The sequence below is a fragment of the Drosophila simulans genome, chromosome 3L, assembly GCF_016746395.2.
Source record: "Drosophila simulans strain w501 chromosome 3L, Prin_Dsim_3.1, whole genome shotgun sequence".
Lineage (NCBI taxonomy): Eukaryota > Metazoa > Arthropoda > Insecta > Diptera > Drosophilidae > Drosophila > Drosophila simulans.
Window position 1 is genome coordinate 15,706,256 of NC_052522.2, and position 24,837 is coordinate 15,731,092.

The 24,837-nt window shown below is 47.1% G+C and overlaps 9 protein-coding genes across 12 annotated transcripts; 7 read left to right on the forward strand and 2 right to left on the reverse strand.

The window, feature by feature from the left end:
- Nucleotides 1-171: 171 nt before the first annotated feature.
- Nucleotides 172-1,929, forward strand: LOC6739652 (SPRY domain-containing SOCS box protein 3). Its single transcript, XM_016174365.3, has 3 exons — nt 172-716; nt 1,022-1,583; nt 1,649-1,929. The coding sequence occupies exons 1-3, from the start codon at nt 393-395 to the stop codon at nt 1,789-1,791; spliced, it is 1,029 nt and encodes a 342-aa protein (XP_016032078.1). The 5' UTR covers nt 172-392; the 3' UTR covers nt 1,792-1,929.
- A 133-nt stretch (nt 1,930-2,062) lies between these two features.
- Nucleotides 2,063-14,855, reverse strand: LOC6738219 (ATP-dependent helicase brm). Of its 4 annotated transcripts, none has more exons than XM_039293122.2 (6): nt 14,709-14,855; nt 14,172-14,473; nt 14,027-14,103; nt 4,143-7,080; nt 3,282-4,073; nt 2,063-3,221 (listed from the first exon to the last, which is right to left on the reverse strand). In XM_039293122.2, the coding sequence occupies exons 2-6, from the start codon at nt 14,410-14,412 to the stop codon at nt 2,365-2,367; spliced, it is 4,905 nt and encodes a 1,634-aa protein (XP_039149056.1). In that variant the 5' UTR covers nt 14,413-14,473; nt 14,709-14,855; the 3' UTR covers nt 2,063-2,364. The 4 variants fall into 4 exon arrangements, with proteins under 4 accessions (XP_039149056.1, XP_039149054.1, XP_039149055.1 ...); XM_039293120.2 differs by having other exon boundaries at nt 14,027-14,115; XM_039293121.2 differs by having other exon boundaries at nt 14,027-14,115; nt 14,172-14,468; nt 14,709-14,836.
- On the forward strand, nt 7,341-8,484 carry LOC6738220 (inositol monophosphatase 1). Its single transcript, XM_002084996.4, has 2 exons — nt 7,341-8,076; nt 8,135-8,484. The coding sequence occupies exons 1-2, from the start codon at nt 7,493-7,495 to the stop codon at nt 8,403-8,405; spliced, it is 855 nt and encodes a 284-aa protein (XP_002085032.1). The 5' UTR covers nt 7,341-7,492; the 3' UTR covers nt 8,406-8,484.
- LOC6738221 (inositol monophosphatase 2) lies at nt 8,991-10,445 on the forward strand. Its single transcript, XM_002084997.4, has 2 exons — nt 8,991-9,554; nt 9,948-10,445. The coding sequence occupies exons 1-2, from the start codon at nt 9,075-9,077 to the stop codon at nt 10,320-10,322; spliced, it is 855 nt and encodes a 284-aa protein (XP_002085033.1). The 5' UTR covers nt 8,991-9,074; the 3' UTR covers nt 10,323-10,445.
- Nucleotides 10,562-11,830, forward strand: LOC6738222 (inositol monophosphatase 2). The gene is made up of 3 exons (XM_002084998.4): nt 10,562-11,047; nt 11,162-11,265; nt 11,326-11,830. The coding sequence occupies exons 1-3, from the start codon at nt 10,568-10,570 to the stop codon at nt 11,594-11,596; spliced, it is 855 nt and encodes a 284-aa protein (XP_002085034.1). The 5' UTR covers nt 10,562-10,567; the 3' UTR covers nt 11,597-11,830.
- Nucleotides 12,021-13,796, forward strand: LOC6738223 (inositol monophosphatase 3). The gene is made up of 2 exons (XM_002084999.4): nt 12,021-12,868; nt 13,085-13,796. Exons 1-2 carry the CDS (start codon nt 12,285-12,287, stop codon nt 13,365-13,367), a joined length of 867 nt encoding a protein of 288 aa, XP_002085035.1. The 5' UTR covers nt 12,021-12,284; the 3' UTR covers nt 13,368-13,796.
- A 161-nt stretch (nt 14,856-15,016) lies between the features above and the next one.
- On the forward strand, nt 15,017-16,629 carry LOC6738224 (ADP-ribosylation factor-like protein 1). The gene is made up of 3 exons (XM_002085000.4): nt 15,017-15,176; nt 15,274-15,490; nt 16,115-16,629. The coding sequence occupies exons 1-3, from the start codon at nt 15,173-15,175 to the stop codon at nt 16,434-16,436; spliced, it is 543 nt and encodes a 180-aa protein (XP_002085036.1). The 5' UTR covers nt 15,017-15,172; the 3' UTR covers nt 16,437-16,629.
- On the reverse strand, nt 16,575-20,093 carry LOC6738225 (DNA polymerase delta catalytic subunit). Its single transcript, XM_002085001.4, has 2 exons — nt 19,915-20,093; nt 16,575-19,860 (listed from the first exon to the last, which is right to left on the reverse strand). Exons 1-2 carry the CDS (start codon nt 19,968-19,970, stop codon nt 16,638-16,640), a joined length of 3,279 nt encoding a protein of 1,092 aa, XP_002085037.2. The 5' UTR covers nt 19,971-20,093; the 3' UTR covers nt 16,575-16,637.
- Nucleotides 20,094-20,432: 339 nt separating this feature from the next.
- LOC6738226 (palmitoyltransferase Hip14) lies at nt 20,433-24,080 on the forward strand. The gene is made up of 4 exons (XM_002085002.4): nt 20,433-21,421; nt 21,647-22,321; nt 22,386-22,665; nt 22,720-24,080. Exons 1-4 carry the CDS (start codon nt 20,858-20,860, stop codon nt 23,112-23,114), a joined length of 1,914 nt encoding a protein of 637 aa, XP_002085038.1. The 5' UTR covers nt 20,433-20,857; the 3' UTR covers nt 23,115-24,080.
- The last annotated feature ends 757 nt before the right edge of the window (nt 24,081-24,837 follow it).

Sequence of the window (24,837 nt, forward strand, 5' to 3'; positions counted from 1 at the left end):
AGATTTTGATACTGATTTATTAGCTTTTGTAAACACCAAGTTAAAAACATGTCTCTTTTTAATTTGCTACGCACTAACAATCCACAAATGAAAGTGCTATAAATTTGACGATAATTCCCATAATTGAGATATTTCTAGTATATTTTAAGTTCCGAACTGCGGCCTTCGGTCACACTGGCTGCGACGTCGGCAGCGATGCCGACGTCTATTTACAACGCATCGTTTTGTTTATTGTTCAGTCAGATCAGAGTAATGTGCTTATATATGAGGCTGCAGCTGGTTTAACTGGAAACATTTGTGGTCCGTCGACTGCTCGAGATCATTGCACACGGCTGACACAATTCATTACAAAGCAACCGAAGGGAAACCAGTGAAGAGGAACCAGTGCCGACATGCTGCTGCCGCCGTACCAAGAAGCATGCAATCCCGGTTTCTGCGATTGCCCGTTTCCCAACTCCATTGAGGTCACCAACCACAAGGGCCACATACCCGACCTGGTCGGGTGCCAATGCGGCGAGGATGAGCCCGGAAACGTGAATGCCTGGCGGTGGCACGCCACTGATGAATCGGATGCCGTGGTCACCGACCGGGACATCATCTTCCATCCCACCTACAGTCAGGGCACGGCGATTGTGAGAGGGGAACAGGCCCTTAAAACAAACATGGTGCACTTTTGGGAGATGCGCGTCATCACGACTCTGGCCGGCACGGATGTGGTTAGTTATCAGGCCGGCTTGGCAACTAGTTGGGATGCTCAGCATGATGAATGTCACTCAAAGTCGCCGCCTTAAAATAGAACACAACTAACCAAGCATCTGGTGTGCTCGATTCCATTGGAGACGGCTTGATTGTTCGCTTCGTTGTATTATGGATTACAGATTACAACGCGGCGATAAGATAACAGACGCAGCGGGAGAAGGAAATCTCAGCAGACACCCCAACTAGATGATAAGCCAGCTAAAGTTCAATGTAAATAATGTTCTCTTTATAATTGCCTTCCTTTTCTTTCAACTTTTCCTAGATGTTCGGCATCGGCACGGAAAGCGTTAATCTAGGCCAGTTCAAGTTCCACTTTGTCTCGGCCCTGGGCACCAATGCCCAGTCCTGGGGCTTCTCATATTCCGGAAGGATTCAGCACTGTGGCGAGCTACTGCCCTACGGCCAGAAGTTCTCACAGGGCTGTTTGATTGGTGTCTGTTTGGATCGAACGCGTGGGCACCTGGAGTTCTATTTGAACCGCAGATCGCTGGGAGTGGCCTACACCAATATCCCTACGGATCCGGATGTCAAAATATATCCGATGGTCTGCTCCACAGCCGCAAAGTCCGTGATCAGGCTGATCAACTGCACTTCGCAACCAGTGACACTGCAGCTACGATCTTTCCAAGCATTGTCCAGGCAGCCGCTCAAGTTGGCCGAACTGCGTCAAATGCCGGGTCTCAAAGGCATCCTGCAATCCTACTGGTTCCTGGCGCCACCAATTCGTTACTCCCGGAACTCCCGCGAAAACGAATTGGATCTGGGCGACGAAGCAGTGCTCTCAAGCTCCAAGCAACGCTTGAGGCGCAAACATAAATACCGAGGTGAGGTCACGGAGTTACGTCCACTATCATTTCTGCCACATCACTTTTGCAATTACAATTAATAGAAACCGACGATGCGGCTGTTGATGAAGACGACTTGTACGCCAATGCACACAAAATCACGTTGCGGAGCAGTGATAGCGGCGACGAGGAGCACACCGCCAGTGTCCACGAGATGTGCGACGAGTACTTCCACTACCTGCTTTAGTCTTACCAACCATATCAATATGTTTAAGTATGCATTTAATTGAAGAAGCGTAGTTATAGATGTATTAAGTAGCAATGCTGAAGCCACTTTTAATTACTTTTAGACTTCCTAAAATACAACCTATTAATTAAACGAAAATTTACCTATTTTTATATATTTAAAACCATTAAAACCATATTCAAATAAGAACTTTGTTACTAGTCCCAGCCTAGTCTAGGTTGAACAATCTTTCAAGAAGCAATCCGCCGTCCGTAAATATCAAGTTTTTCGATTTACTTTATGTTAGGTATGCATTTATTTTAAAGCACATAATTATACAATCAATAGAATTGGGAGAAATAAATGGTGTGTGCGAAAATAATTGAATAGTAAACTTAATCGAGAACCTACATACAACTAGGAAAGATGTATAGATAAAATTGATAGCATGATAGGTTAGATGGTTAAAAAAACCCGAACGCTAGGGTTTTGGTAAGCATCGTCCTTGAAAGTAAAACTTAAACTAATTAATAATCAATTGCCCATGCCTTCGACATCCGACGATCCGCGCTTGAAGATCACTCCCAACGGTAGCTAGTCCATGTCATCGTCGTCGTCGTCTGAAATAGTGTACTTCTTCTGGGAGCGCTTGCGACGCGTCTGCTTCTTGGATGTGGTAGCCGCTCCGCTGCTCACATTCGACGATGATTGCGTGGGCGTAGCGGGCGCACTAGCCAGAGATTTGTTCAGTTTGAGCTTCATTTTGACAGCCGCCGCTGAAGTGGTCGCAATCTCCTCGTCGTCGGAGCCGTCATCGCCGCCATCGTCGTCGTCGTTGTCCGAATTATCCGAACCTCCATTGCCGTGCGCTTCACCCGTGTTATCTCCGGCTGCCACTGCGGCTGCATCCGCTGCAGCTGTTATCCTCTGCCTGGCCCCAACGAATACCTTTTGCAGGGCAATCGAGTCCAGGTAGATCAGGGAGGCCTCTTCGTTGTAGATCTGTGCATTCTGGCATAGCTGCATAAAGTCCTTCTCCAGCTCGTTGAGATCGGCATACTTGCAGTCCTCAATGCGCTGCAGGATTTTCTTAATGTCAACTGGCCGCTTAATGATCTCGTAGTAGTCGGGCAACCGCTGCCGCGAAGGCAACTTCATGAACGGTTCGGACAGGGTTCGTCCATCTTGGTTGTGCTTGATAACCGCACTCATAATTTTGTGCATCTGCTTCTTGGACCGCTTGTCCAGATTTTGGCGTCGTCGCCGTTTTAGTATCAACGAATCATCGTCGGACTCTTCCTTCCTATTCTTGCGCTTTCGTCGCTTGCGTTTCGAATCGTCTTCCTCCTCTTCCTCGTCGAACTCAGCGCCATCGTCGATGGCTTTCAGCCACTCCTTTTCAGTCAAACTATCGGTGTAGTCTACTTCCTTTCGCTGCCGGGAGCCTCGACCTAAAGCGGAATAGTTATCGTAAGAAAAATGGTTAAGTAACAGCGAGCAGTGTAACTCACCTAGAATGGTATCCTCGTCGTACTGATAGTGGAAACGCTCTACCTCGTCATCATCCTTTGTCAGCCAGTCGGGTAGCTCGGACTCATCGATCAGACGTTCCCTACCCGGATGGATCTCCTCATCCTCCTTCTTGCGCTCTGCATCCATGCGCTTAAAGATTTCAATCTCCTCCTCGCTGCGGGCAATCATCATGTTGATCATTTCGTCATCGGGCACCTCATTTTCCTCCTCCTCTTCGTTGTCATCCTGGTGCAGAATCGTCTGTAGGAACTGCTGTCGCTCGCTACCCGTTGACTTCTGATCGAACATACCAGCCTGGATGACCTTCTCGTCCATGTTCAGTTTGTACCTGGCTGCAGCCAAGATGCGCTCTTCCACGGAGTTGACTGTCATTAGTCGCAGGACGCGCACCTCGTTACGTTGACCAATACGATGGGCACGATCCTGGGCTTGCAGATCCTGATGGGGATTCCAATCGGAGTCGAAGATTACTACAGTATCGGCGGTCTGCAGATTAAGACCCAAACCACCGGCTCGGGTGGATAGCAAAAAGACAAACACATCCGAGCCCTTGGCATTGAATTTTCGCAGTAGTTCGCCACGATCCTCGGCCTTCGTGGTACCATCGAGTCGAAGGTAGCCGAATTGGCGCCATCCCAGGTAGTCTTCGATGATGGTCATGCATTGGGTCATCTGACAGAAGAGCAGCACGCGATGGTTGGTCGCCTTCAGCTTGGGCAGGATGCGATCAAGCAGCTCGAATTTGCCAGAGACACGATACAAATCCGGACCTTTAATATGAAGAAAAGTATACGAACGTAAATATAAATAAACCAAAGAATTAAAAAAGGTAAACTTACCGGACACAACTCCATGACCGCCAGTGTGGTCGCAGTACTTCTCTTCTATGTGCTGGAACATGAACGGATGGTTGCACAGCTTGCGCAGCTGAACGATCGTGTTCATCAGCGCCTTAGCGCCTCCCTTGCCGTGCTTGCCCTTCTCGGATCCGTCGGTGAGCAGGACACCCTTGCTCTGCATGTGCTTGTAGAGAACGCGCTGCAGCGCGGACATGTCACACTTGATGATGTACTCGACCTTGTCGGGCAGCTGGTGTTCTACCTCCTTTTTGAGGCGACGCAACAGGAAGGGACGAAGAACCTTGTGCAAACGACGAATGATAAGGATGGTCTCCTCCTCGTTTAGCTCGACCTTCTCGCCAGTGGTGGCAAATGGCGCATTGAACCACTGTTCGAATGTGGAGCAGGACTTAAAGATCGAGGGCAGCAGGAAATTAAGTAGCGCCCACAACTCGGGAAGCTTGTTTTGCAGAGGTGTACCCGTGAGAAGTAACCGATATGGGGCAATGTAGTGGGTGTTCAGCACCTGGGTGAGTTTGCAGTGATGGTTCTTCATGCGGTGACCCTCGTCGATAATCATGTATTTCCACTGGATCTTGGCCAGCACCGCCTTGTCCTTAATCACGTACTCATATGTGGTTAACAGCACATTGAACTTTGTTGCTCGCATTTGATTTTGCAGCAATCGCCTTCCCTGCGGGCTGCCCTTGTAGCTGACTACACCCACGGCTGGCGCCCACTTCTCGAATTCCAGCACCCAATTGGGCAGGGTGGAGAGTGGTACAATAATCAAGTACGGACCCATAACCTTCTTTCGATCCATAAGGTAGGTTACCAGCGAAATGGTCTGAATGGTTTTACCCAAACCCATTTCATCGGCCAGAATACCATTTAGATTGTTATTGTACAGCGAAACCAACCACTCCAAACCTTTGATCTGGTATTCCTTGAGCGTACCATTGACCATGATGCTGGCCTGCTCCACAACCTTTTCATGAATGGTATGAGCGATGCTGTAGTACGTCTGTTCCTCCGTCCTGTACTCATCGTCCTCCACCTTGGCCTTGGTTATTAGATCCTTGGGATCCTCATCGTTGCCCGTCGCCTGTGCTTTGTCGGTGGCATCTTCTGCTGCCGTTGGTTGCTCCTCCACCTTAGGTTTATGATCGTCGTTGCTCCCACAGCTGTCCTCCTCGTCGTCGATCCAATCCCAGCCAGGATGCATATTCAGCCAGCGGTGCAAGTGCTTCAGCATGGGGGCATCATCGCCGGTGAGTTTCTTGCCCGTGCACTGTTCCACCACATGGACTCGCATATCGGCAACAATGCTGCCCTCATCAATGCCAATGTACTCTCCGCTCATCAGCAGTTCCTTTTTGAACTGTATCAGCCGCTTGCCCTCCTCCTCCTTTTTCTTCATCTGGTCGTCCTTGTGCTGCTTCACCATCTGAGTTAGGTTGCTAATATACTCATCTGTCTGCGACAGTAGGAAAGCCAATCTCTTGTCCTTCTTTTGATCAATCAGCTTGCGGTAACCCTCCTCATCCTCGGCCATCAGACGTCGCATACGTTCCTTCTCGATGCGCTCTTGTTCCTTCTTCTGTTCGCGCTCGGCATTGGCGTGGTGGTTCATCACGGCCTTGTTCATCCTTGCAAGCTGGGCCTTATTATTTCTGTGGAACTCCCTCAGATCCTTGCCGTGCTGAAGCACTGCAGCCAAGAACTCCAGATGCTTTTGGCGACGCTTACGCTCAGCCTCTAGCTTCTGTTGCTTCTCTAGCTTCTCGGTGGCACGTGCCTCCCGCAGGCCCTGCCGCTTGGTCCTCTTGTAGAGCTTAATGTTTAACGCTGTTTCCAAAGTGGTATCTCGTCTCGTGCACTGAACAAACTCCATACGCAGCTGTCGCTGGAAGTTCAAGACCCTTAGGGCCCTCAACTCGATAGCCGCTTGCAGACGCAGATCCTCGGACATCGTCGCCGGCAGACGCTGCAACTCCTGCATGCGCAATGATATCCTGGCTGCTATCCTATTCTCCCTTTCCTGCAGCAATGTTATGGGATCCAGACCGACGGGTTTGGCCACCGTTGTAATGCGATTGGGTTTGGGCATCGGCATGCCCGCAGGTGGAACCTGTCGCTGAGGACCTCCTCCTGGTTGCGGAACCTGACTACCTGGCGGCATTCCTGGCAGTGTCCCTCTCACTTGTGGCTGCATGGGTGATGAAGGTATCAGTGGTTGCCCGCCAGATGGCCCCATACTCAGGGGTTTGCCTCCGTTTGGCAACTGGTGTTGATGTGGCTCCGGTGGCGGGGGCTGCGACTGTTGTTGCTGCTGCTGAGGTGGCTGCTGCTGTTGGATAGGCGGGGGTCCACCCACTTGTGGCGGTTGTGGTGGCAATGGCTGTCCCTGTTGCATGTGTGGCGGTGGTGGCGCTACCTGCATTTTCTGGCCAGGAACGGGCGGTCCATAAGGATTGCTTGCGGGCGGCGTGGAGCACTGGGGTGGAGTTCCTGCTGAAGGTGGCGGTTGTTGCTGTTGTTGCGGCGGCACGGGCGGTTGTCCTGCATGCTGGCTCCCTGGTGGCGGTCCGCCTGGTGCTCCAGGTGGCCCAATTGGAGGTCCTGGCGGCGGCTGTTGCTGTGCGGCCTGCAACGCCTGCTGCATCTGCATGGATATGGGCTTGTTCCGTGCCAGCAACCGATAGGCGGTGATCTGTGTGCGCAACAAGTTAACCTGATTGCCATTAAGGTGCTGATGCTTCGAGGTGGCTCGCATTGCCAGCAGCTGGGAGTAGCGAGGATCTTCCTGCAGGCCCTTCTCCTCCATTGAATCAATGGCGCGTTGAAGGGCGTGAAGGTTCTCCTGGCTCGAGCGCTCCGGAGGTGGCGGGCCGCCAGGTGGGCCACCAGGTGACACTATGCAGGGTTGTGTGGGTGCCTGAAAGAGAAGGAAATTTACATTAATAACGATTTCATCAATTACTTTCAAGTATAGTAAACTGCTTTTAAAACTAGCTTAAAACATTGTCTAGCCATTTAAATGTTGATAAAGAAGGATAAGAATTTTGTAAATATTATATATTTATATATTTGATATACGTACTGCAAAATCCATTTTGCACAAAAGCTGACTTTAAGTGCAAATAAATTAATAAAAGCTCTCACTCGCCCAGAATCTCAGTTAGCGAATGCCACACAGTGAACCAAGTTACTGAACTGTGAAAACTCGTTCTAACGACTGTGCTCAGTGCTTTATTCACTCGACACGAAGTCGGAACAGGTGCAATATATCGCAAAAGCATTGTAAGATACACAGATAGGTAGATAAGCAGATTGGACAAGCAACTGAGATGGCAGCCAGTAAGTCCCAAATTGAGGAGCTGTACGACTTTATCTATCCGCTCGCAGTGAGAGCTGGGGAAATCCTGCTAGAGGGCTATCAAAATGCTGGCAAGGCGGTGGCCCTTAAGGACGGTGAGTTCTACAATGTGGTCACTGCCTATGACAACCAGATAGAGGAGTTTCTCGTGGAGAAGATACTGGCGCGCTACCTGGATCACAAGTTCATTGGGGAGGAGGATACACACAAGAACGACAATGTAACGAAAGAGCTGACGGATGCTCCAACTTGGATCATAGATCCCATCGATGGAACCTCGAACTTCATCAAACAAATTCCACATGTCTCGGTTTCAATTGGATTGTCCATTAAGAAACAGATCGTGCTGGGTGTAGTTAACAATCCCGCACAGAATAAGTTATATACCGCAAAATTGGGTCAGGGTGCCTTTTGCAATGGAAAACCCATTCAGGTGAGCAGCTGTGAACATCTCAACGATGCTAATGTGGCATACGAGGTTTGCTTGCTGCACGCTCCAAAGATCCGGAACAAGCACATCAAAAGAATCTACCATGTGGGATCCAATGCCAGAAGGTCAGGTGGAAACCTATATAATAAACTACACCTCTTATAATTTCTGATTCCTTTCTAGACTCCTGGCATATTCAGCTGTGGTGGATTCCCTTTGCATGGTGGCCGCTGGCAACTTGGATGCCTTTCATATTGAAGACATGTATCCCTGGGATTGCGCAGCTGGCTATTTGCTCATCCGTGAGGCCGGCGGAGTTGTCACCCATCCCTACGGTGGACCCTTCGATATCATGAAGCCAGATCTAATCTGCGCCGGAACGGAGACACTGAGAGCTGAGATAGAGCATCTTATTCGGAAGGCTGATCAGGAGAAGCATGTGGGAGGAGAGTGAGATTTGTGAGCCATAGGCAAAGAGCTTTCGTCAACAAATAAAAGTCTAATGATCAACATAAAACAAAATCTTATTTAAACGCTGGCTGCTCATATCAGCTCAAATCATCCAGTCACGAATTATGAAATTACAAAACACAAGATAGTCATTAATAACCATCATACAATAACAAGGAAACACAGCTTTACATCTTTTCAATAAAGAAAATATATCCTATGTATGATACGTAATAATAGAAGAAAGAGTGGGATATATCCTAACATTTAAACACTTAAATTCGTATATCAAAAAATATAGTAGTAGATCATCATATAGGGTATGATGATCAAAAACGTTTTCTATAAAATCTTTCCAACAGTTTAAATGCACTTTTAATAGAAAAAAATATTGTCTTAAATTTCGAAAGGAATTTCCTTAGCATTGACGTATTTTTAAATATGAAAAATAATAGTAATTTCTGATTCTTGGCTGACTAGTGTAGTAATATCACACCCATAAACTTGGAACAACGGTTCGTAAGCAACTCTATCTCGCTCTCCCAAATGTCCAAAGTTCTATTGCATCAATGAAAGCTTTGGCAGAAAGCTTTCCTCTGGCGTCGTTACCATTCCACAGCTGACTCGCGTCTATATAGTTCTGCTGCTCAGTCGGAAACCAACAGAAATAGCAATGAGTTCCGCGGTCAGCGAGTCCAAGCTCAAGGAGTACTACGATGTGGCCCTCAAACTGGTCCTCCAGTGCGGGCCTCTGATGCAGGAGGGCTACCAGAAGGCCAAGACGGACTACAAGGTCAAGGCGGACTTCTACGACCTGGTCACCGTGTACGATAAGCAAATCGAGGATATTTTAACCCAGGGATTGGTGGCCGCCTTTCCCGAATCCCTGATCATTGGCGAGGAGGAGTCGGCAGCTTCACAGCGCCAGGCGGAGCTGACCGATGCGCCCACTTGGATCATAGATCCCATTGACGGCACCACCAACTTCATCCACCGCATTCCGCACTGCTGCATCTCCGTGGGCCTGGCCATCAACAAGGAGCTGGTCGTGGGCATTATCTACAATCCGCCGGCAAATGAACTGTTCTCCGCCTACAAGGGACATGGAGCCTATCTGAATGGCGAACCCATCCACACATCCAAAGTGACGACGGTAAGAGAGTGCTTATATAACCCGGGAGCAACAATACTATGTATAGCGTCAAACCAGATAAACGAAATTCAACAAATAACCGTGCATGACATTATTCCTGCAATCAGGTTTATCGGTGCACAGCAAAAAAAAAGTTGACTAAAGTTAAATTTGCATTTCGATAGGAGTGTTTGAGAAATTTGATAAATCTTATAAAATAATTTATTTTAAGCGCTTTATAACAAAATTGCCATACAATTGTTATAACAACTTTTTGGAATGGAAAAATACAATATGCTAAAATTTTGTTCTGTGCACCGATGGCAATATCATTCCTTGGTATACCGCCAAACAAAAATAGCTCTCCAAAATTACGCACATATATTCTCTCACAACTAATGTTCCCCTTTCCAGATCAAGCAAGCAGTGATTGCCTACGAGATCTCCCTGATCCACGCCGCCGGAGTGAGGGACAAGAATGTGAAGCGACTGTACAAGATGGCCTCGAATGCCACGGGAACCCGGTGTTTCGGAAGTGCCGCCCTGACCCTGTGCTACGTGGCCACGGGCCAGTGCGATGCCTATCATGTGGAGGATCTGAAACCGTGGGACATTGCTGCCGGAGCCATCATCCTGACCGAAGCCGGCGGCACTGTGTGCCACACCAGCGGCTCCAAATTCGACGTGATGAAACCGGATTGCGTGTGCGCCGCCACGCCGGAGTTGGCCAAGAATGTGATTAGTCTTATCGAAGAGGCCGGTCAGATTACAGAGTACACATTTAAGTAAAGACAGTTAATGGCTCAGTATGCAAAGACAGTATCCACATTTATCACTTGTAAACTATTCTAATCGCGCGCGAGATTGCAGACAGATATTCCAGTACAATAAAACGAACTAAGTACATAAGTATATGTATCTCAGAACTTCAGGAGCTCTATCTGAAAAAGCTTGCGAAGAAAGCTTTACCATAATGTCAGCTGTGTTTCTAAATTAAATATTAGTTTCTATTCTGATCAGTCGATAGAAGAGCCATGAGTTACCAAATCAGCGAGACACAACTTGAAGAATATTACCAGGTATCCGTGGAACTGGTCAGGAAGTGCGGTACGCTCTTCTTGGAGGGTTTCCAGAAACCAAAAACCGATTACGAAGTCAAGTCAGCATTCTATGACTTGGTCACCGTGTACGACAAGCAGATTGAAGCCACTCTAACAGATGGTTTGCTTAATTCCTTTCCGGAATCCAAAATAATAGGCGAAGAAGCTATGGCCAACGCCAAAACACCGCCCGAGTTGACGGATGCCCCCACTTGGATCATAGATCCCATTGATGGCACCAACAACTACGTGCGGAAGATACCCCATTGCTGTATTTCCGTGGGCTTGGCCATTAACAAAGAGCTGGTGCTGGGGATTGTTTACAATCCATCGGCAAATGAGTTGTATACAGCTTGGCAAGGTCATGGAGCTTTTTTAAATGGACAACCCATTGAGGTTTCTAACGCTAAAAAGGTAGGTTTCGCGAAAGTTATGAAATAATGCATTATCTTAGGGATTTGGAGCTGATAAGACTCCCTCAGTGGTAATAAAGAAAAGTGAACCAAGCACTTTCGAAAACAATTGCAGATAAACCAAGCACTGGTGTGCTATGAGATCTCCCTAATCGTCGTGTCCAAGGGGCGGGACAAGAACGTGAAGCGTCTCTACAAGCTGGCCTCGAGTGCGACTGGGTGAGTGACCCAGAGATCTCTGATCTATTCCCCATCATCTACACTGCATTCCGCTATCAGCACCCGCAGCTTCGGATGCGCAGCTCTCACGCTCTGCTACATAGCCGCCGGCAGATGTGACGCCTATCATGTGGAGAATCTAAAGCCATGGGATCTGGCTGGCGGTGCGGTAATCCTCAGGGAAGCCGGTGGCAGGGTATATCATACAAGCGGAGCTAGATTCGATGTGATGAAACCCGACTGTGTGTGCACCAGCTCTGAAGAATTGGCCAAAAATGTAATACAATTGATAGAAGAAGCCGACGAAATTAGCGGCTATACTTTTAAATAAATCATAAAGCTTAAGATATGAAGGCTAAAAAACTGTATTCAATAGATTGGAAATGATGGATGTATGAAACAATACAAATATTGTTAATCATATTTCATAATTCCATAGGTAAACGAAACAAAATCATTATTTACTCACAAAACATTCAAGGGTTTTGAACAGCATAAAGGCAAAGTTCAGAGATAATAAGACAAATGATTGATCTTTATAATACAGTTCTGATAAATTTTAACATAATATCTGCAAGGTTTCTCCGAGTATAATGACTTGCAGCTCGAATGTGTAAATCATCCAATAATAAAGTCTCAGAGCGTCGAAAAATGCTGATAAAAACGGGTTTTACAACTATTTGACTGGCTGTCTGTGTGGAGATAAAAAAGAGTATGTCTATTTGTGTACATCAAACCAATTGAGATAAAACAGAGGCACGCAGCCAGGTGAGATGCCAATTTTTAGTACACCCCTATGGGGCGATGTCGCAGCGATCATAAAAACGCGAGGCAGGCAAACAATCATAGAACGAGTGAATTGTAACCGAACAGAAAGCACTTCTCCAGCGCCAGCTAGACAAAATCAGCCGGAGCGTGGAGCTACTCCCAGTGGGGTGCAATCTCTCCGATTAGTTGGCACCGCGAGCTGAGCAGCGACGGATCGTTTTTTTTGCCCAAGAAATACGCATAGAAGCACAATGGCAGAAGTGAGACAAGCGGATATCGAGGAGTTGTACAACTTTATCCATCCCCTGGCCATCGAGGCGGGCGAGATCCTGATGGAGGGCTACGAGATGGCCAGTAAAAACGTCTCAATCAAAGGCGATTTCTACGACGTGGTCACCGACTACGACAACAAGATCGAGGACTTTCTCATGGAGAAGATATTGGCCAGATATCCGGATCACAAGTTCATCGGCGAGGAGGAGACGGCCAAGAACAACAACGTGTCCGGAGAGCTGACGGATGCTCCCACCTGGATCATAGATCCCATCGATGGAACTTCGAACTTTATCAAGCAGATTCCGCACGTTTGCGTTTCAATCGGTTTGGCGATCAACAAACAAATCGTAGTGGGAGTAATCAACAATCCTGTCCAGAAAAAGCTCTTCACAACGAAACTGGGCCAAGGCGCCTTCTGCAATGGCAAACCCATCCACGTGAGCAGCTGCGAGAGCGTTAAGGATGCTAATGTGGCCTACGAAGTGTCCCTGCTGCACGTCCATTCGGTGGCCAACAAGCACATCAAAAGGATCTACCATGTGGGATTGAATGCCAGACGGTGAGTAAATAATTTATTAATTTGGAGCTACTTCGCATATAAAGAGTGGTCAAAAATCTGTGCAATAAACAAAACAAAAGTATTTGAGTACTAAACAATTAACCAGTCAAGCTTTAATTGTCTTTTGTTCATGCAAATTCTCTAAGACAATTAAAAAGATTTTAAAGCTTTTTAAAAAAGAAATGACCCCTTAAAAAATATTCCATAAATCTACAGACTTGTTGCCTACTCCTGTGTGGTGGATGAGCTGTGCATGGTGGCCGCTGGCAATCTGGATGCCTTCTACATTGAGGACATGTATCCCTGGGATTGTGCCGCCGGCTCCCTGCTGGTTAAGGAGGCGGGAGGCGTGGTAACACATCCCTTTGGCGGACCATTCGACATAATGAAGCCGGATCTGATTTGCGCCGGCACAGAGAAGTTGCGCAAGGAGATCGAAAACCTGCTGCGTAAGGGAGACGAGGAGGAGTCAGTGGGAGGAAGGCCGGTGCAGAAGTAATTTAGACAAGGCAACAACGATCTTAATTAAAAAGCTTGGGGTCAGCTGCACTATCAATTGGCGCTCGAAGCTCTGCCAATGGGGAGCTTTTGGATGTATTCCAGCTTTAATCGCCTGCAGCTGTTCCACGATACACGTTAAAAAGGCGGGAAAGCCAGTCCATCTTGAGACTTTGAAAAACAACACCATATGATACCAATTATTTTAAGCATTCAGCTGGCAAAGAAATTAATATACAGATTACCTACATGGTAATTTAGTATGTCTTTACTAATTTACAAAGTTTCGGGAATTATCTATTGTTTATACCTTTTTCATATAACATCCCGCAGAAAAATGTTAGTCTAACATGGAATTTAGATAGTTAGGTACCCATTCCACATCTGTATATAAAGTAAAGTAAATAAAGAAATTTAAAGAAATTCCTAATCTACCGTTTACAATACTATGTAGATTTTAAAGGATCTTTTAAACCTATTAAGTATTTTAAAAACTTGCTAATTACTGATTATAAAAACATTGAAAGTATCGATGTAAATATTTTCAATGTTTTGTAGCGAGCTACTGTTTGTCCAAATGGCATAGATTTGAATGGAGAACTGAGACATCTAGTAGGCTTACTATTCTGATTCCTACGGCTAGACTTGGGGATCACTTACATTGGGTGGCATTCCGTGGGTTTGGTAGGGGGACATATTCGGACCCGTCGGCGGCATCTGCATTCCCATGTGTGGACCTTTTGAGAAAACTACGGATAATTACGTGCGACTGAGGCGATTGGTGGTGGGTTGTTCAAGAACATACTCATCCCCTGGTGGTGCGGTGGCATATGATGGCCGGGTGGACCCTGGCCGGGTGGTCCGTGCTGCATGGGATGTCCGTAGGCACCGGGATGTCCGGGTGGCGGAGGTCCTTGCAGTGGACCCGGCTGCTGGTGCGGATACGGGCTGTGCGGCGAGGGGGCGGGACTCTGCGAGGGCGGGGCCATCGGACTGGGCGCCTGTGGCGGTGGCATGGGACTGTTCGCCGGAGAGGGCGAGGCCATATTGCAGCTCCTTTTCTTAACTTTATCCAATAGCGATATCCAGCAACTGCTGCAGCCTAATCTGCAGATGGAACACACGTCAATGCACTGTATTTACCAACATTAAAGAAGCTATAGCCACGATATGTAATCGTAGCTACCGTTTTGAGTGCCTCTTTTGGCACACTTTTTTGCGCAGCCCGGTGCAAACTCAAAATTAACGGCCAAAGACACGCCAAATCGGCCGAAATCAACTGCACGCTAATCGCACGCGAAGAACGCAATCGGATTGCTCCATTTGGCACCGAAAGTATTACCTATTAGCACTGTTTTCAGAAGGTTTTCTTCTCTTTTCACAATGCGACGCGACGGCAAAACTCTAATGGCGGCCGTCTCTATAACAAAAGTCACGCAAGGGTGGCAACTCTGTGAACCGGCAATAAAGGTGGGCGCGTTCAGCACAAGTCACAGTGAATATTTTTATAATTAATCTGTATGCATTCCTTAAAATGTTATTTAATTCAATTTAATGTAAGTTTTTAAACGTATTTTTAAAGTTATTGAAATATTATTATTTTAAAAAATATATACGTGCTGAACGCACGCTGTGACACGTCATGTTCGCGTAACCTGCGAATGGCAAAAACGAAACCATTCTCCAGCCCAAAAAAAGTGAAAACAAGACTTCTGCGATTTTGTATTAATTGTAGCACCACATACAATTAACTAAACTTAAGCATTTAGAGGCAGCGCCAGCACTAGACAAAGTTCAGCCGTAATCATGGGTTTGTACAGCACGGAGCATGGACGTGGGGAACCTCCCCGTTCCGGCGCCACCCGGTGACGAAGTCTGGTCATAAAAATCGTACGTTCTTCCTCCAGGTGGGGTGCTCAGCTACTTTCGCGGACTGCTCGGCTCCCGGGAGATGCGCATCTTGATCCTGGGCCTGGACGGCGCCGGCAAGACCACGATCCTCTACAGACTGCAGGTGGGCGAGGTGGTCACCACGATACCCACCATCGGCTTCAACGTGGAGCAGGTCACCTACAAGAACCTCAAGTTTCAGGTCTGGGATTTGGGCGGACAGACAAGTATTAGGTGAGTGGGTTACATGGGAGCAGTACTGTGATGGCTTTTACACAACTTTACCCAAGTCTTAGCAAGAAATTATTGAAATTAGGTTCATTTGGAAGACATATTTTCAGTTGCAGTTCAGCAAGCCTTTTGGGTTTCCAAAAAAAGCATTATAGTTTCAGCTGATAAGATAAGGAACATCTAATTTGCTTGATGTGTTCGGAGATAGTTTTAGATTACTTTTATAGAATATGATTTAAAAAATAATCTTTAGGAAAAAAAAAGCGTTAAAATCTGTTATATTCATGTATTAAAAATCCATATTAGAATATCACCATATAAATTATAAATGTTCAGCTTGAATCTCATTTCATCATCACTAGGGCTATTTTTATTTCATGTTTCAACAATCGGCCGCTTTTTATATTGCTAACACGTTATTTCCCAACCGTCTTTTTTATCTGAAACATTTTTAGTTCTTCGTCACTAGGAAACTTAAATTTAAAGCTTTTGTTATTACAAAACTTAACTTCAAATAGCTAATTTATTATTCTATTATATTATTTATTATAGTTATTTCTTTAGGCAGGCTATGTTGCCTTTAAGAATCAAGAATCCCAATCTCAATTCATGCTATTTCCATTGTAGACCTTATTGGCGTTGCTACTACAGCAACACGGACGCCATCATCTACGTGGTGGACTCGGCGGACCGGGACCGCATTGGCATCTCCAAGGACGAGCTGCTGTACATGCTGCGTGAGGAGGAGCTGGCCGGCGCGATACTGGTCGTCCTGGCGAACAAGCAGGACATGGACGGATGCATGACTGTCGCCGAGGTCCATCATGCGTTAGGACTGGAGAACCTAAAGAACCGCACATTTCAAATATTCAAAACGTCGGCCACCAAGGGCGAGGGACTCGACCAGGCCATGGACTGGCTGTCCAACACCCTGCAGAGTCGCAAGTAGATACCTAGCCAGTCCTCAGACCCCCAGTCCCCTGTGTAAAAAATGTGTGTCCAAAGCATCGCCAGCTAGGAAACGTCAACAGCTTTTTTCAAATTGCAGATTGCGCAAAAAATCCACGAACCGAAAGAAACTTTGTAATAACTTCTAGTAATATAATTATTAAATTATAGGATTAAACAATTCAGTAAATTCATGCATTGGTTACCACTCGGCCAGGCCGAATCGCATCACCCGCTTCTCCTGATTGTCCAGATCCATGCGAACCTTCTGTCGCATGTAGAAGATGGGACAATCTCTGTTGGAGCAGATGACCTCCTCGTGCAAGGATTCCTGGCATCGCTGGCACTCGGTCCATAGGCGAGAGAAGGTCTCCTCCAGTTCCCTCTTTGCACCCACCTCCTTCTGATACAGCTCACTCATTCGTGGCTCGCAGTGTGGACACAGGCAGGCCTGTTCGTAGCCCTTGGGCATCAGGGATTTGCAGCCCAAACATGACGTTTTCTTGGTCATAAATCCAGCAAGTCCGCCCACTTTGGAGGTTACCACGGTTCGTGTGCGCGTGTGTTCTCCTTTTAACAAAATTGACTCGGCATTGTCGCCCAAAATGGGTTCAAAGATCCTTAGCAGCGGCTTGGACAGCTGCTGTTCCAGATAGTAGGTGGCATCGATGGGCACGCTGTTTTCCAGCACATACAGCGGATCCTCGGCCTTCTGGTAAGCGGGTGTGTTTTTTGCTGCCGCACAGATTACATACGGAACTCGATCCCCCAGTTTGGGCGCCGTACCGGGATCTCTTTTCTTCATCTTGGCGGCCAGCTCAACGTGCGCCTGTTTGGCAGCGTAGTCCGTCTTGGCCAACTCCTTGGTTATGACCAGGTGCGAGATATCGATGCGATTGCAGAGCAGATCCGCAATCACCTGTTTGACATAGGCAACTGCACCATCGGGATCCCTTTCGATGAGTAGTTTCTGCAGGCAGGAGTTCATCAGGTTGGCCACCAGCGGAGAGTTGTCTCTCCTCACGGTTTCAATGCCCTTGCAATCCATTTTATCGTAGGTATCTGGGCGCGTAAAGTACAATCCCGCATAGCGTTTCTTGTTAATCAGGAGGTAAGGATAGTAAACTTTCTCGAATTCCAATTTGATGGGATGCACGAACTTGGAGCTGACCAGTTCGGCAGCCTCGCGTCCCAGCTCCATGCTGCGCTCCAGGGTTTTAACTCCGAAATTAACCATCACAGAATCAGTGTCGCCGTAGATGACCACTGCATTGTTCTCGTAGCCATTGGCCTGTGTGTAGTGGGATTCCACTTCGTTCTTGGTCAACTCGATCATGGTACGGCCGTAGGCGGTGACGCTGCCCGAGATCTCTAAGCATGGCAACTTTCCCACCTGTGCGCCAGTAAATCCGTACACGGAATTAGCCGAAATCTTCAGCGCCAGCTGTCTGCCATCCAGAACCTTTCTTTTAAACGGATCTGTTTCCACTTTTAGGTCGTTTTTGGCACGCTTTCTGGCCGCCAAAAGAGATTCCAGAATCTCAGGGAGCAGACCACGACGCACCTCAGACTTCACAAAGTAGTTGTTTGCGGGCGTACGTTCCACTTGATCGTCCTGCAGGTTCTCCTGCTGCCGCAGCTTCTCACGTGTTCCACCCAAAACCAAGGTGGTGTAGCACAAGTTATGCGCCATCATTATACTTGGATACAGAGAGGCGAAATCCAGCGTGGAGATAGGGTCTGCATAGTAGCCCCGTTTTGGTTCAATCACAGTCGCTCCTTCATACTGTTCATCCGATCCCTGTGAGGTGTACGAGGGCATGATGAATCCCTTCGTTTTGGCCTTGCGCAGCAATTGGCTTAAAACCTTGATCTGTTGTCCGCGGGTGAGCAAGGACTCCAGTGGCACACCCGTCACCCTGGCCATCTCCATGTAGTTGACAATGGCCATTAGCTTTTCCAGCAATCTTAGCGGTAAGTAGGCATCCTTTAGACAGTACATGGCCAAACGGCGACGTGTCTGCTCGTCTCCATTCTGAAGATCTGTGATAATGCTATGATGCACATCCTCCTTTTGCTCCTGCAGGAAGTGATAGCTCACAGCGTTGAGAGTGTACGAGCGTAGTTTGTAGTCGCGCAGCAGGACAAAGAGGAGATCGAAGGGAACTCTACCCTCAAAATTAACGTATTGGTTTTCCCTGCGACCCATCTGCTTCGACTGCAACATCTGTTCCTTGATCACCGAACGAATGTTCTTAATCCTGCCCAAATACTCGAAGTTCCTGACCTTCAAGTGAGCAGCTCGGTTAATCAAATAGGGAAAGTCAAAGTTGTTGATATTATATCCGGTCAAAATGTCCGGGTCAACTTCCCGGACAAAGGCAGACCACTTGTCCAGCATCTGGGTCTCCTTGTCGTGGCACAACACCTGACTACCTATGATCGGAGCGCACTCATTTAGGGTAAAGACATTCCTGATGAAAGGTTCTCGTTCTCCCTGCCTGATCACCATATTGGCTATCTGGATGACTGGATCCATTTTGGCCTCCGGAAAGATTCCTTTGCGACCAGCGCATTCAATATCAAAGGAGAGGATCCGGAATGGAGCCACCTTGGACCATTCACCTTCGGGCTCGTGGGATATAAATCTGTCGAAGGCCACGTCTACTTCAATCTGGCAGCGGGATTCAGGCAACGGCTTGCTGTGACTGTTCCTTATTCGCCAGTGACCCATGGGAAGCTCTATCCAATTGCAACCCACCACATCAGTGTCCACCATGAAGCGAATGTCAAAGTCTATGTTATTCTCAAAGGCGCGACAGTCCTGGAAGTCAATCTCCGACATGATCACCTCCTTTTTGAGGAGACGTGAAGCCGCAGCCACAAATCTGGGCAGGGTTACCGAGATTTTGATGTACCTCTGCTTCTTGTCTCCATTGTATCCATGGATGTTCAGCTTCTCCACCAGTTCCACCATGAGCACAGCCTCCTGGACATTATCTTTGTTGTTGCGAATATCGGCAATGACCTTTTGATCCAAGGCTTTTTGTAGTTTCTCGCAGTGGTGCTCCTCGAATTGATTGGGCGCCTCTATGTAGAAGTACGGACAGAAGCCATGCACATGGCAGCACACAGAGTTACCCTCCATGGTGACACCAAACATTCGGACCACCGGCACGGGCCCTATTTGGGCACCTGGCATTCCCGGCAACGGCTGTCCCAAATAGTTTTCCACGTCCAGCTGCTGAAATTCCAAGTTGTGCTTGGAGGGATCCAGTTCTGGGGGCGGCGGACGGGACCAACGCTCGCTGGTCGTTTGGTTCTCGGGTCCATCGCCCATTAGCAGAGTCTGGTCCATGTCCTCGGAGTTCTCGAAGGCGGCCAGCTCCGCCTCAAAGCCCATTTCCTCATCGTCATCGGGATTCCTGCGTGAACAATTTTATATTGACTTGTATTAGGCCTTTCAAAGGGTTACGCACCTGGGCTTCTTGGCATGTCCATTGGAGGTTCCATTAAACTTGCGCTTACCGTCCATTTTAGGTACCTTGGTGAAATGTTATTTGCAAAACCATAAGACAAGAAGCGATGCCAAAAAAATAAGGCGCGCTTTTGTTGGTGGACAAGTCAGTGTGACCGCAGCTAGATGTAACTACTCTGTGAAACTTTTCTAGTGCTCAAAATATTTCAAAAATTATCAACAAAAAGGAGACTTTAAAATGTTAACTTACTAATATCAGTAAAGGTAGTTAAGATCAATTATTTCCCATGACCTAAAGATAAAGTGAAGTACTTTTCAATTGCAAACATTAACGTTTAATTTCCTCCAAAAATTTGACTATAAAAGAAATACGAACAAAGATAGAAATTAAAAGACAAAAATAAAGTTTAAATGGGGCTTGAAACCAGCGAGTGTAACTACTATAATAAACAAAAATGATTTATTTTTTAAATATTTGCCTTTAAAAATACCACATCTCTTCTTAAAAATACCAAACAAGTTGCGAAATTCCCCGCGATAGTGTTGGAAGTCGCGCCACACATTCAGTGCTATCAGCTTGCATTGTACCACCAAAATTGCTTCTAGTCCTCCGAAATTGGCAGGTAAAACGCATTAAACTGATAGCCACGATAGCCGTGTCGTCACCAGCAGATCCGGCCGAGAAACGAGTGCCAGAGCACTGTGGAGAAAGCAGCTGCCGTGGAATACTCCGGTGAAAATGACAAACCTGTGAATTCCTCGAAACTGTTCCTGGTGGGGGTGTCTCTCCTGCTCTCTCCCTCTCTCTCTATCCGCTCACCCCTCTCGCTCGCTCGCCCGCTGGAAGGAGGGGGATGGACGGTTGATGTTACGACGAGCACCTCAGCGCAGTGTGAATCACGTTTGGAAGACCCCAAGGGAACGGCGACCGAGAGAAGCCAGCGATGTACCAGAGTGCCTGCCAGGCGGCCACCACGGGCTCCTGTGTCCCGGGAACCGGTCAGCAGCCGGACAACGAGCGACAGTCGGCGCTGATCGCCCAACAACCCCCCACCGCGCCCGTGGAGCCTGATTACAGTGGCTTCGATATCGTTAAGGCCACCCAGTACGGGGCCATTGCCCGGGTTCGAGAGCTGGTCGAATCCGGCTGGGATGTCAATCAGCCGGACAGCGAAACGGTCACCCTGCTTCATTGGGCGGCCATCAACAATCGAAGGGACATCATCCGGTACTTCCTCGAGAAGGGCGCCACCGTGGATGCCGTGGGCGGCGAACTTAATGCCACGCCCCTGCACTGGGCCACTCGACAGGGACATCTCGGCGCCGTCGTTCTGCTAATGGCTGCTGGTGCAGATCCGAGAATCAGGGACGCGGAGGGCTGCTCCTGCATACACATCGCCGCCCAGTTCGCCCATACCGCTCTAGTGGCCTATTTCATAGCCAAGGGAGTGGACCCGGATCTCCAGGATCGAGGCGGAATGACGGCGCTCATGTGGGCAGCATGGAAGGTAAGCTTGGTTTTGAAACCACATTTTTACGGGCTACACGTAATATTATGTATGTACATATGTGTGTATAGAATTCTAAATTTATCCACAAAAAGCATTTTTCCAATCTTTGGGGAGAACTTGAAATTTTAAAAAGTTCATTGGAATGTGAGATAAGAAGTTAATGTACATACATACATATTTAATAAGTGTGTCACTACTTATAAACTGTTTTTTTTTTTTAAGGTTTGCGCACTGGATCCCGTGCGCTTGCTGCTGACCCTTGGAGCGAACCCCGCCATGGTTGATTATACGCATGGAAACACGGCCCTGCATTGGGCTATCCTGGCCCGCAATGCCACGGCCATTTCCACACTCGTGCTCAAGTCAAAGGCCTCGCTGGATGTACCCAATCTGCGGGGTGAGACACCGCTCTCCATGCTGGAATCCCAGACGGGAGCCATTTGGATAGGAGCGAAGGTGATGGACCGCGTGAAAGAGGCGGCACTTACCTCGCAGCAAAGGCGCTCGCTGCTCTCCAAGCTGCGGCATGACAAACGCCTGAGGTGGTGGTCCATGGTGGCCTGCCCCTTCACCGCCTTCTATCTGGCTGGCATCGTGTTCACCGTGAACACGCTGTACATTATTAAGTTTTTCCTGCTGGGCTGCTTGTATGCCATATTCCATACGATCGGCAAGGCTCTGTTCGATGAGCACCTGATGGCCTTGCTGCCTCTGAGTGTTTACCTGGCCACCAAGGCCTGGTTCTATGTCACCTGGCTGATGTACATCGACGATGCCGTCTCGTTTACGGCCACCGTTTGCTTCCTGATCTCCTCGCTGCTATTGTGGGTGTGCTTCCTTAAGTCGTGGAAGGGAGATCCCGGTATCATTCGACCAACCAGAGAGCAGCGATTTAAGGTAGGTGTCTGTTTTCTATTAACTCGCCATTAACTAATGCGATTTCTTATTTATAACCTCATAGACCATCATTGAGCTGTCGGAGCGGGGTGGAATCGGCTTTGAGCCCGCCTCCTTCTGCTCTGGCTGCTTGGTGCGCCGGCCCATCCGCTCCAAGCACTGCTCCGTGTGTGATCGCTGTGTAGCGAGGTTTGATCACCACTGCCCCTGGGTGGGCAACTGCATCGGGCTGAAGAACCACAGTTACTTTATGGGATTCCTCTGGATGCTGCTGATCATGTGCGCCTGGATGCTGTACGGAGGCTCCAAATACTACGTGAATCAGTGCAATGTGCGATTTGATGGTGAGTTTAACGATTGAGCCTTCAGAATCCTTCTTAAATTGCGGTCGCCAACAGACTTTATCGGTGCCATGCGGGCCATTGGCAACTGCGATGCCTGGGTGGGCTGGGTAATGGGTAACGCCCTGCTGCACATGTCCTGGGTCATCCTGTTGACGATCTGCCAGACATATCAGGTGATTTGCTTGGGCATGACCACCAATGAGCGCATGAACCGGGGTCGGTATCGCCACTTCCAGGCCAAGGGCGGCCACAGCCCGTTCACACGTGGTCCCATCCAGAACCTCGTGGACTTCCTCGAGTGCAGCTGCTTCGGATTGGTGCAGCCCAAGCGGGTGGACTGGATGAACTACTACGACTACGATGCGCAAACGCATCAGACCATAGAAAAGGAGCCGTTGCTGAGCGTGGATTGCCCAGATGGGATGGCTGGCGATCACCAGTATGTGTAGGATAAGACCTATCGGGATGCGAAGACGCTTCAGATGCCCATCGCGCATGTTTAACAACCAACACCAAACGCTTTAGAACGTCCGCTACTGCTTTTTCTCTTTCCCAAAAATCCAATCCGTTTCATTTTCGCAACCATTTTAATTGGTCCCCGCTGATCTGCTGCAAAAATATATATAAACTGCGATTCGCAAACAAGAATTCAACACAACCAAGACAGAAGCGTCATCGCTGACCGATATCGGATGGACGAGTTGGGGTCCAGGCCCATTGTGGCTACCCTTCACTAACGTACATATTATGAATGTATTACTGTAATTACTCTGTATATTTCTGCGTATTTCTTACTCTTCGATCATAAGCCGAAAGTACACAAAACCTTTTTGTCCTTCAAAGTATTTGTATACCAAAAAACTAAATGCAAACGTAAGCAAATGAACACCGAACAAATTTAACAATGCAAACATAATCAAACCAGAGTTTGTTTAATCGTGCAATATTCAAGATTCTAATTCACCTACTGAGATATTAACAAATTGTAAAGCGCACACAACAAAAGGAAACACCAAAAGTAAACTGTCAAAGTTTTAAGAGATTTGCACGGAGGTGTGGACTCTGGGCGAAGTTCGTCCTGGCGGGCTGCTCATTGGAGCCTTATCTTATGGAGAAGTGTATAGTTATACCAAAAATTCAGGACTACACAGCTCTCTAGGATCGACGACTTCGCTTCGGGAACGGCACGCAAAGACTTTTCAAATATCACTAATTAAAGTGGCAAAAGCAGCGAAGACAACAAATTAATCGATTGATCCCAAGCACTAGCATACTTAAATCAATAATGAATTAATTCTAAATGCGATCCAATTCTAATTATGCACTAGTCTAGTCAGAAAATTATTTAAGTAAAATGTTAAAGTGCAACTACAGCCACAAAATCGATAAATAAATTGCATATTTATATAAACCCATATAGCTATGAAATGATCTAATTATAATGTAAAAGGAATTTCAGCAACCTGAGAACAAACCGCATAGCAATGAATAAAATATGTTGTAATTGTAACACGTTACTTAAATGCATTTAAATATTAATTCAAACGAAGTCTACAAAACCATTTTAATACAAACAATCGCTAAGCAAACCTTTTCAACTATGTACTGTACGAAATATTGATAAAACAAAAAAACACCACTTTTTCGACGTATTTTGTATTTGAGATTATACAAACGGATGGATGTGCGGATGAAGGATTTGCTATGAAGTTATATGTTTCAAATCCATTTTGTATATTCCTTTCGCTCACACTGCTAGAAGATGAAAGCTTTCAAAAGACTATATAAACCGAACAAGATCTAACATCAAGCTAGCCCCTACGAAGCATTGCGCATATTAACTTATGAACTAAGTGTTTTTGGCCTATTTAATAAAGCAAAACAAGCAAATCAGCCCCATTGCCTACATCTTTAGTTTAGCGACTAAGTTCAAGACAAATATATTTAACTAAAGGTATATAAATGAATGTATTAAATAGTGTGTAGAACGATGGAAATTGTGAGCTCGACGAGGTGTATGTGTATGTGTAACAATGTGCGTTAAAAACAAATTAATAATAATAAATAGACCTTTATTCCGTATTCAAAAAGCGCGAGTTTGCCTAATTTTCAACAGATTCTTGTGGGCTTAACACAAATTAAAGGCGTTTCAGATTGGGTTTTAATGTGTTT

What these genes read in the sequence shown, in the direction of transcription:
- LOC6738226 (XM_002085002.4), top strand. Translation starts at nt 20,858, where the DNA reads ATGTACCAGAGTGCCTGCCAGGCGGCCACCACGGGCTCCTGTGTCCCG. An exon ending in TCATGTGGGCAGCATGGAAG is followed by an intron (nt 21,422 to 21,646) that starts GTAAGCTTGGTT and finishes TTTTTTTTTAAG; the next exon opens with GTTTGCGCACTGGATCCCGT. An exon ending in CCAGAGAGCAGCGATTTAAG is followed by an intron (nt 22,322 to 22,385) that starts GTAGGTGTCTGT and finishes ATAACCTCATAG; the next exon opens with ACCATCATTGAGCTGTCGGA.
- LOC6738224 (XM_002085000.4), top strand. An exon ending in GGCGGACAGACAAGTATTAG is followed by an intron (nt 15,491 to 16,114) that starts GTGAGTGGGTTA and finishes TTTCCATTGTAG; the next exon opens with ACCTTATTGGCGTTGCTACT.
- LOC6739652 (XM_016174365.3), top strand. Translation starts at nt 393, where the DNA reads ATGCTGCTGCCGCCGTACCAAGAAGCATGCAATCCCGGTTTCTGCGAT. An exon ending in CTCTGGCCGGCACGGATGTG is followed by an intron (nt 717 to 1,021) that starts GTTAGTTATCAG and finishes AACTTTTCCTAG; the next exon opens with ATGTTCGGCATCGGCACGGA. An exon ending in GCGCAAACATAAATACCGAG is followed by an intron (nt 1,584 to 1,648) that starts GTGAGGTCACGG and finishes TACAATTAATAG; the next exon opens with AAACCGACGATGCGGCTGTT.
- LOC6738220 (XM_002084996.4), top strand. Translation starts at nt 7,493, where the DNA reads ATGGCAGCCAGTAAGTCCCAAATTGAGGAGCTGTACGACTTTATCTAT. An exon ending in GTGGGATCCAATGCCAGAAG is followed by an intron (nt 8,077 to 8,134) that starts GTCAGGTGGAAA and finishes ATTCCTTTCTAG; the next exon opens with ACTCCTGGCATATTCAGCTG.
- LOC6738222 (XM_002084998.4), top strand. Translation starts at nt 10,568, where the DNA reads ATGAGTTACCAAATCAGCGAGACACAACTTGAAGAATATTACCAGGTA. An exon ending in AGGTTTCTAACGCTAAAAAG is followed by an intron (nt 11,048 to 11,161) that starts GTAGGTTTCGCG and finishes AAACAATTGCAG; the next exon opens with ATAAACCAAGCACTGGTGTG. An exon ending in CTGGCCTCGAGTGCGACTGG is followed by an intron (nt 11,266 to 11,325) that starts GTGAGTGACCCA and finishes TTCCGCTATCAG; the next exon opens with CACCCGCAGCTTCGGATGCG.
- LOC6738223 (XM_002084999.4), top strand. Translation starts at nt 12,285, where the DNA reads ATGGCAGAAGTGAGACAAGCGGATATCGAGGAGTTGTACAACTTTATC. An exon ending in GTGGGATTGAATGCCAGACG is followed by an intron (nt 12,869 to 13,084) that starts GTGAGTAAATAA and finishes ATAAATCTACAG; the next exon opens with ACTTGTTGCCTACTCCTGTG.
- LOC6738219 (XM_039293120.2), bottom strand. Translation starts at nt 14,412, where the DNA reads ATGGCCTCGCCCTCTCCGGCGAACAGTCCCATGCCACCGCCACAGGCG. An exon ending in ACCGCACCACCAGGGGATGA is followed by an intron (nt 14,116 to 14,171) that starts GTATGTTCTTGA and finishes AATTATCCGTAG; the next exon opens with TTTTCTCAAAAGGTCCACAC. An exon ending in CGACGAGGATACCATTCTAG is followed by an intron (nt 3,222 to 3,281) that starts GTGAGTTACACT and finishes ATTCCGCTTTAG; the next exon opens with GTCGAGGCTCCCGGCAGCGA.
- LOC6738225 (XM_002085001.4), bottom strand. Translation starts at nt 19,970, where the DNA reads ATGGACGGTAAGCGCAAGTTTAATGGAACCTCCAATGGACATGCCAAG. An exon ending in GGACATGCCAAGAAGCCCAG is followed by an intron (nt 19,861 to 19,914) that starts GTGCGTAACCCT and finishes TTGTTCACGCAG; the next exon opens with GAATCCCGATGACGATGAGG.
- LOC6738221 (XM_002084997.4), top strand. Translation starts at nt 9,075, where the DNA reads ATGAGTTCCGCGGTCAGCGAGTCCAAGCTCAAGGAGTACTACGATGTG. An exon ending in ACACATCCAAAGTGACGACG is followed by an intron (nt 9,555 to 9,947) that starts GTAAGAGAGTGC and finishes TCCCCTTTCCAG; the next exon opens with ATCAAGCAAGCAGTGATTGC.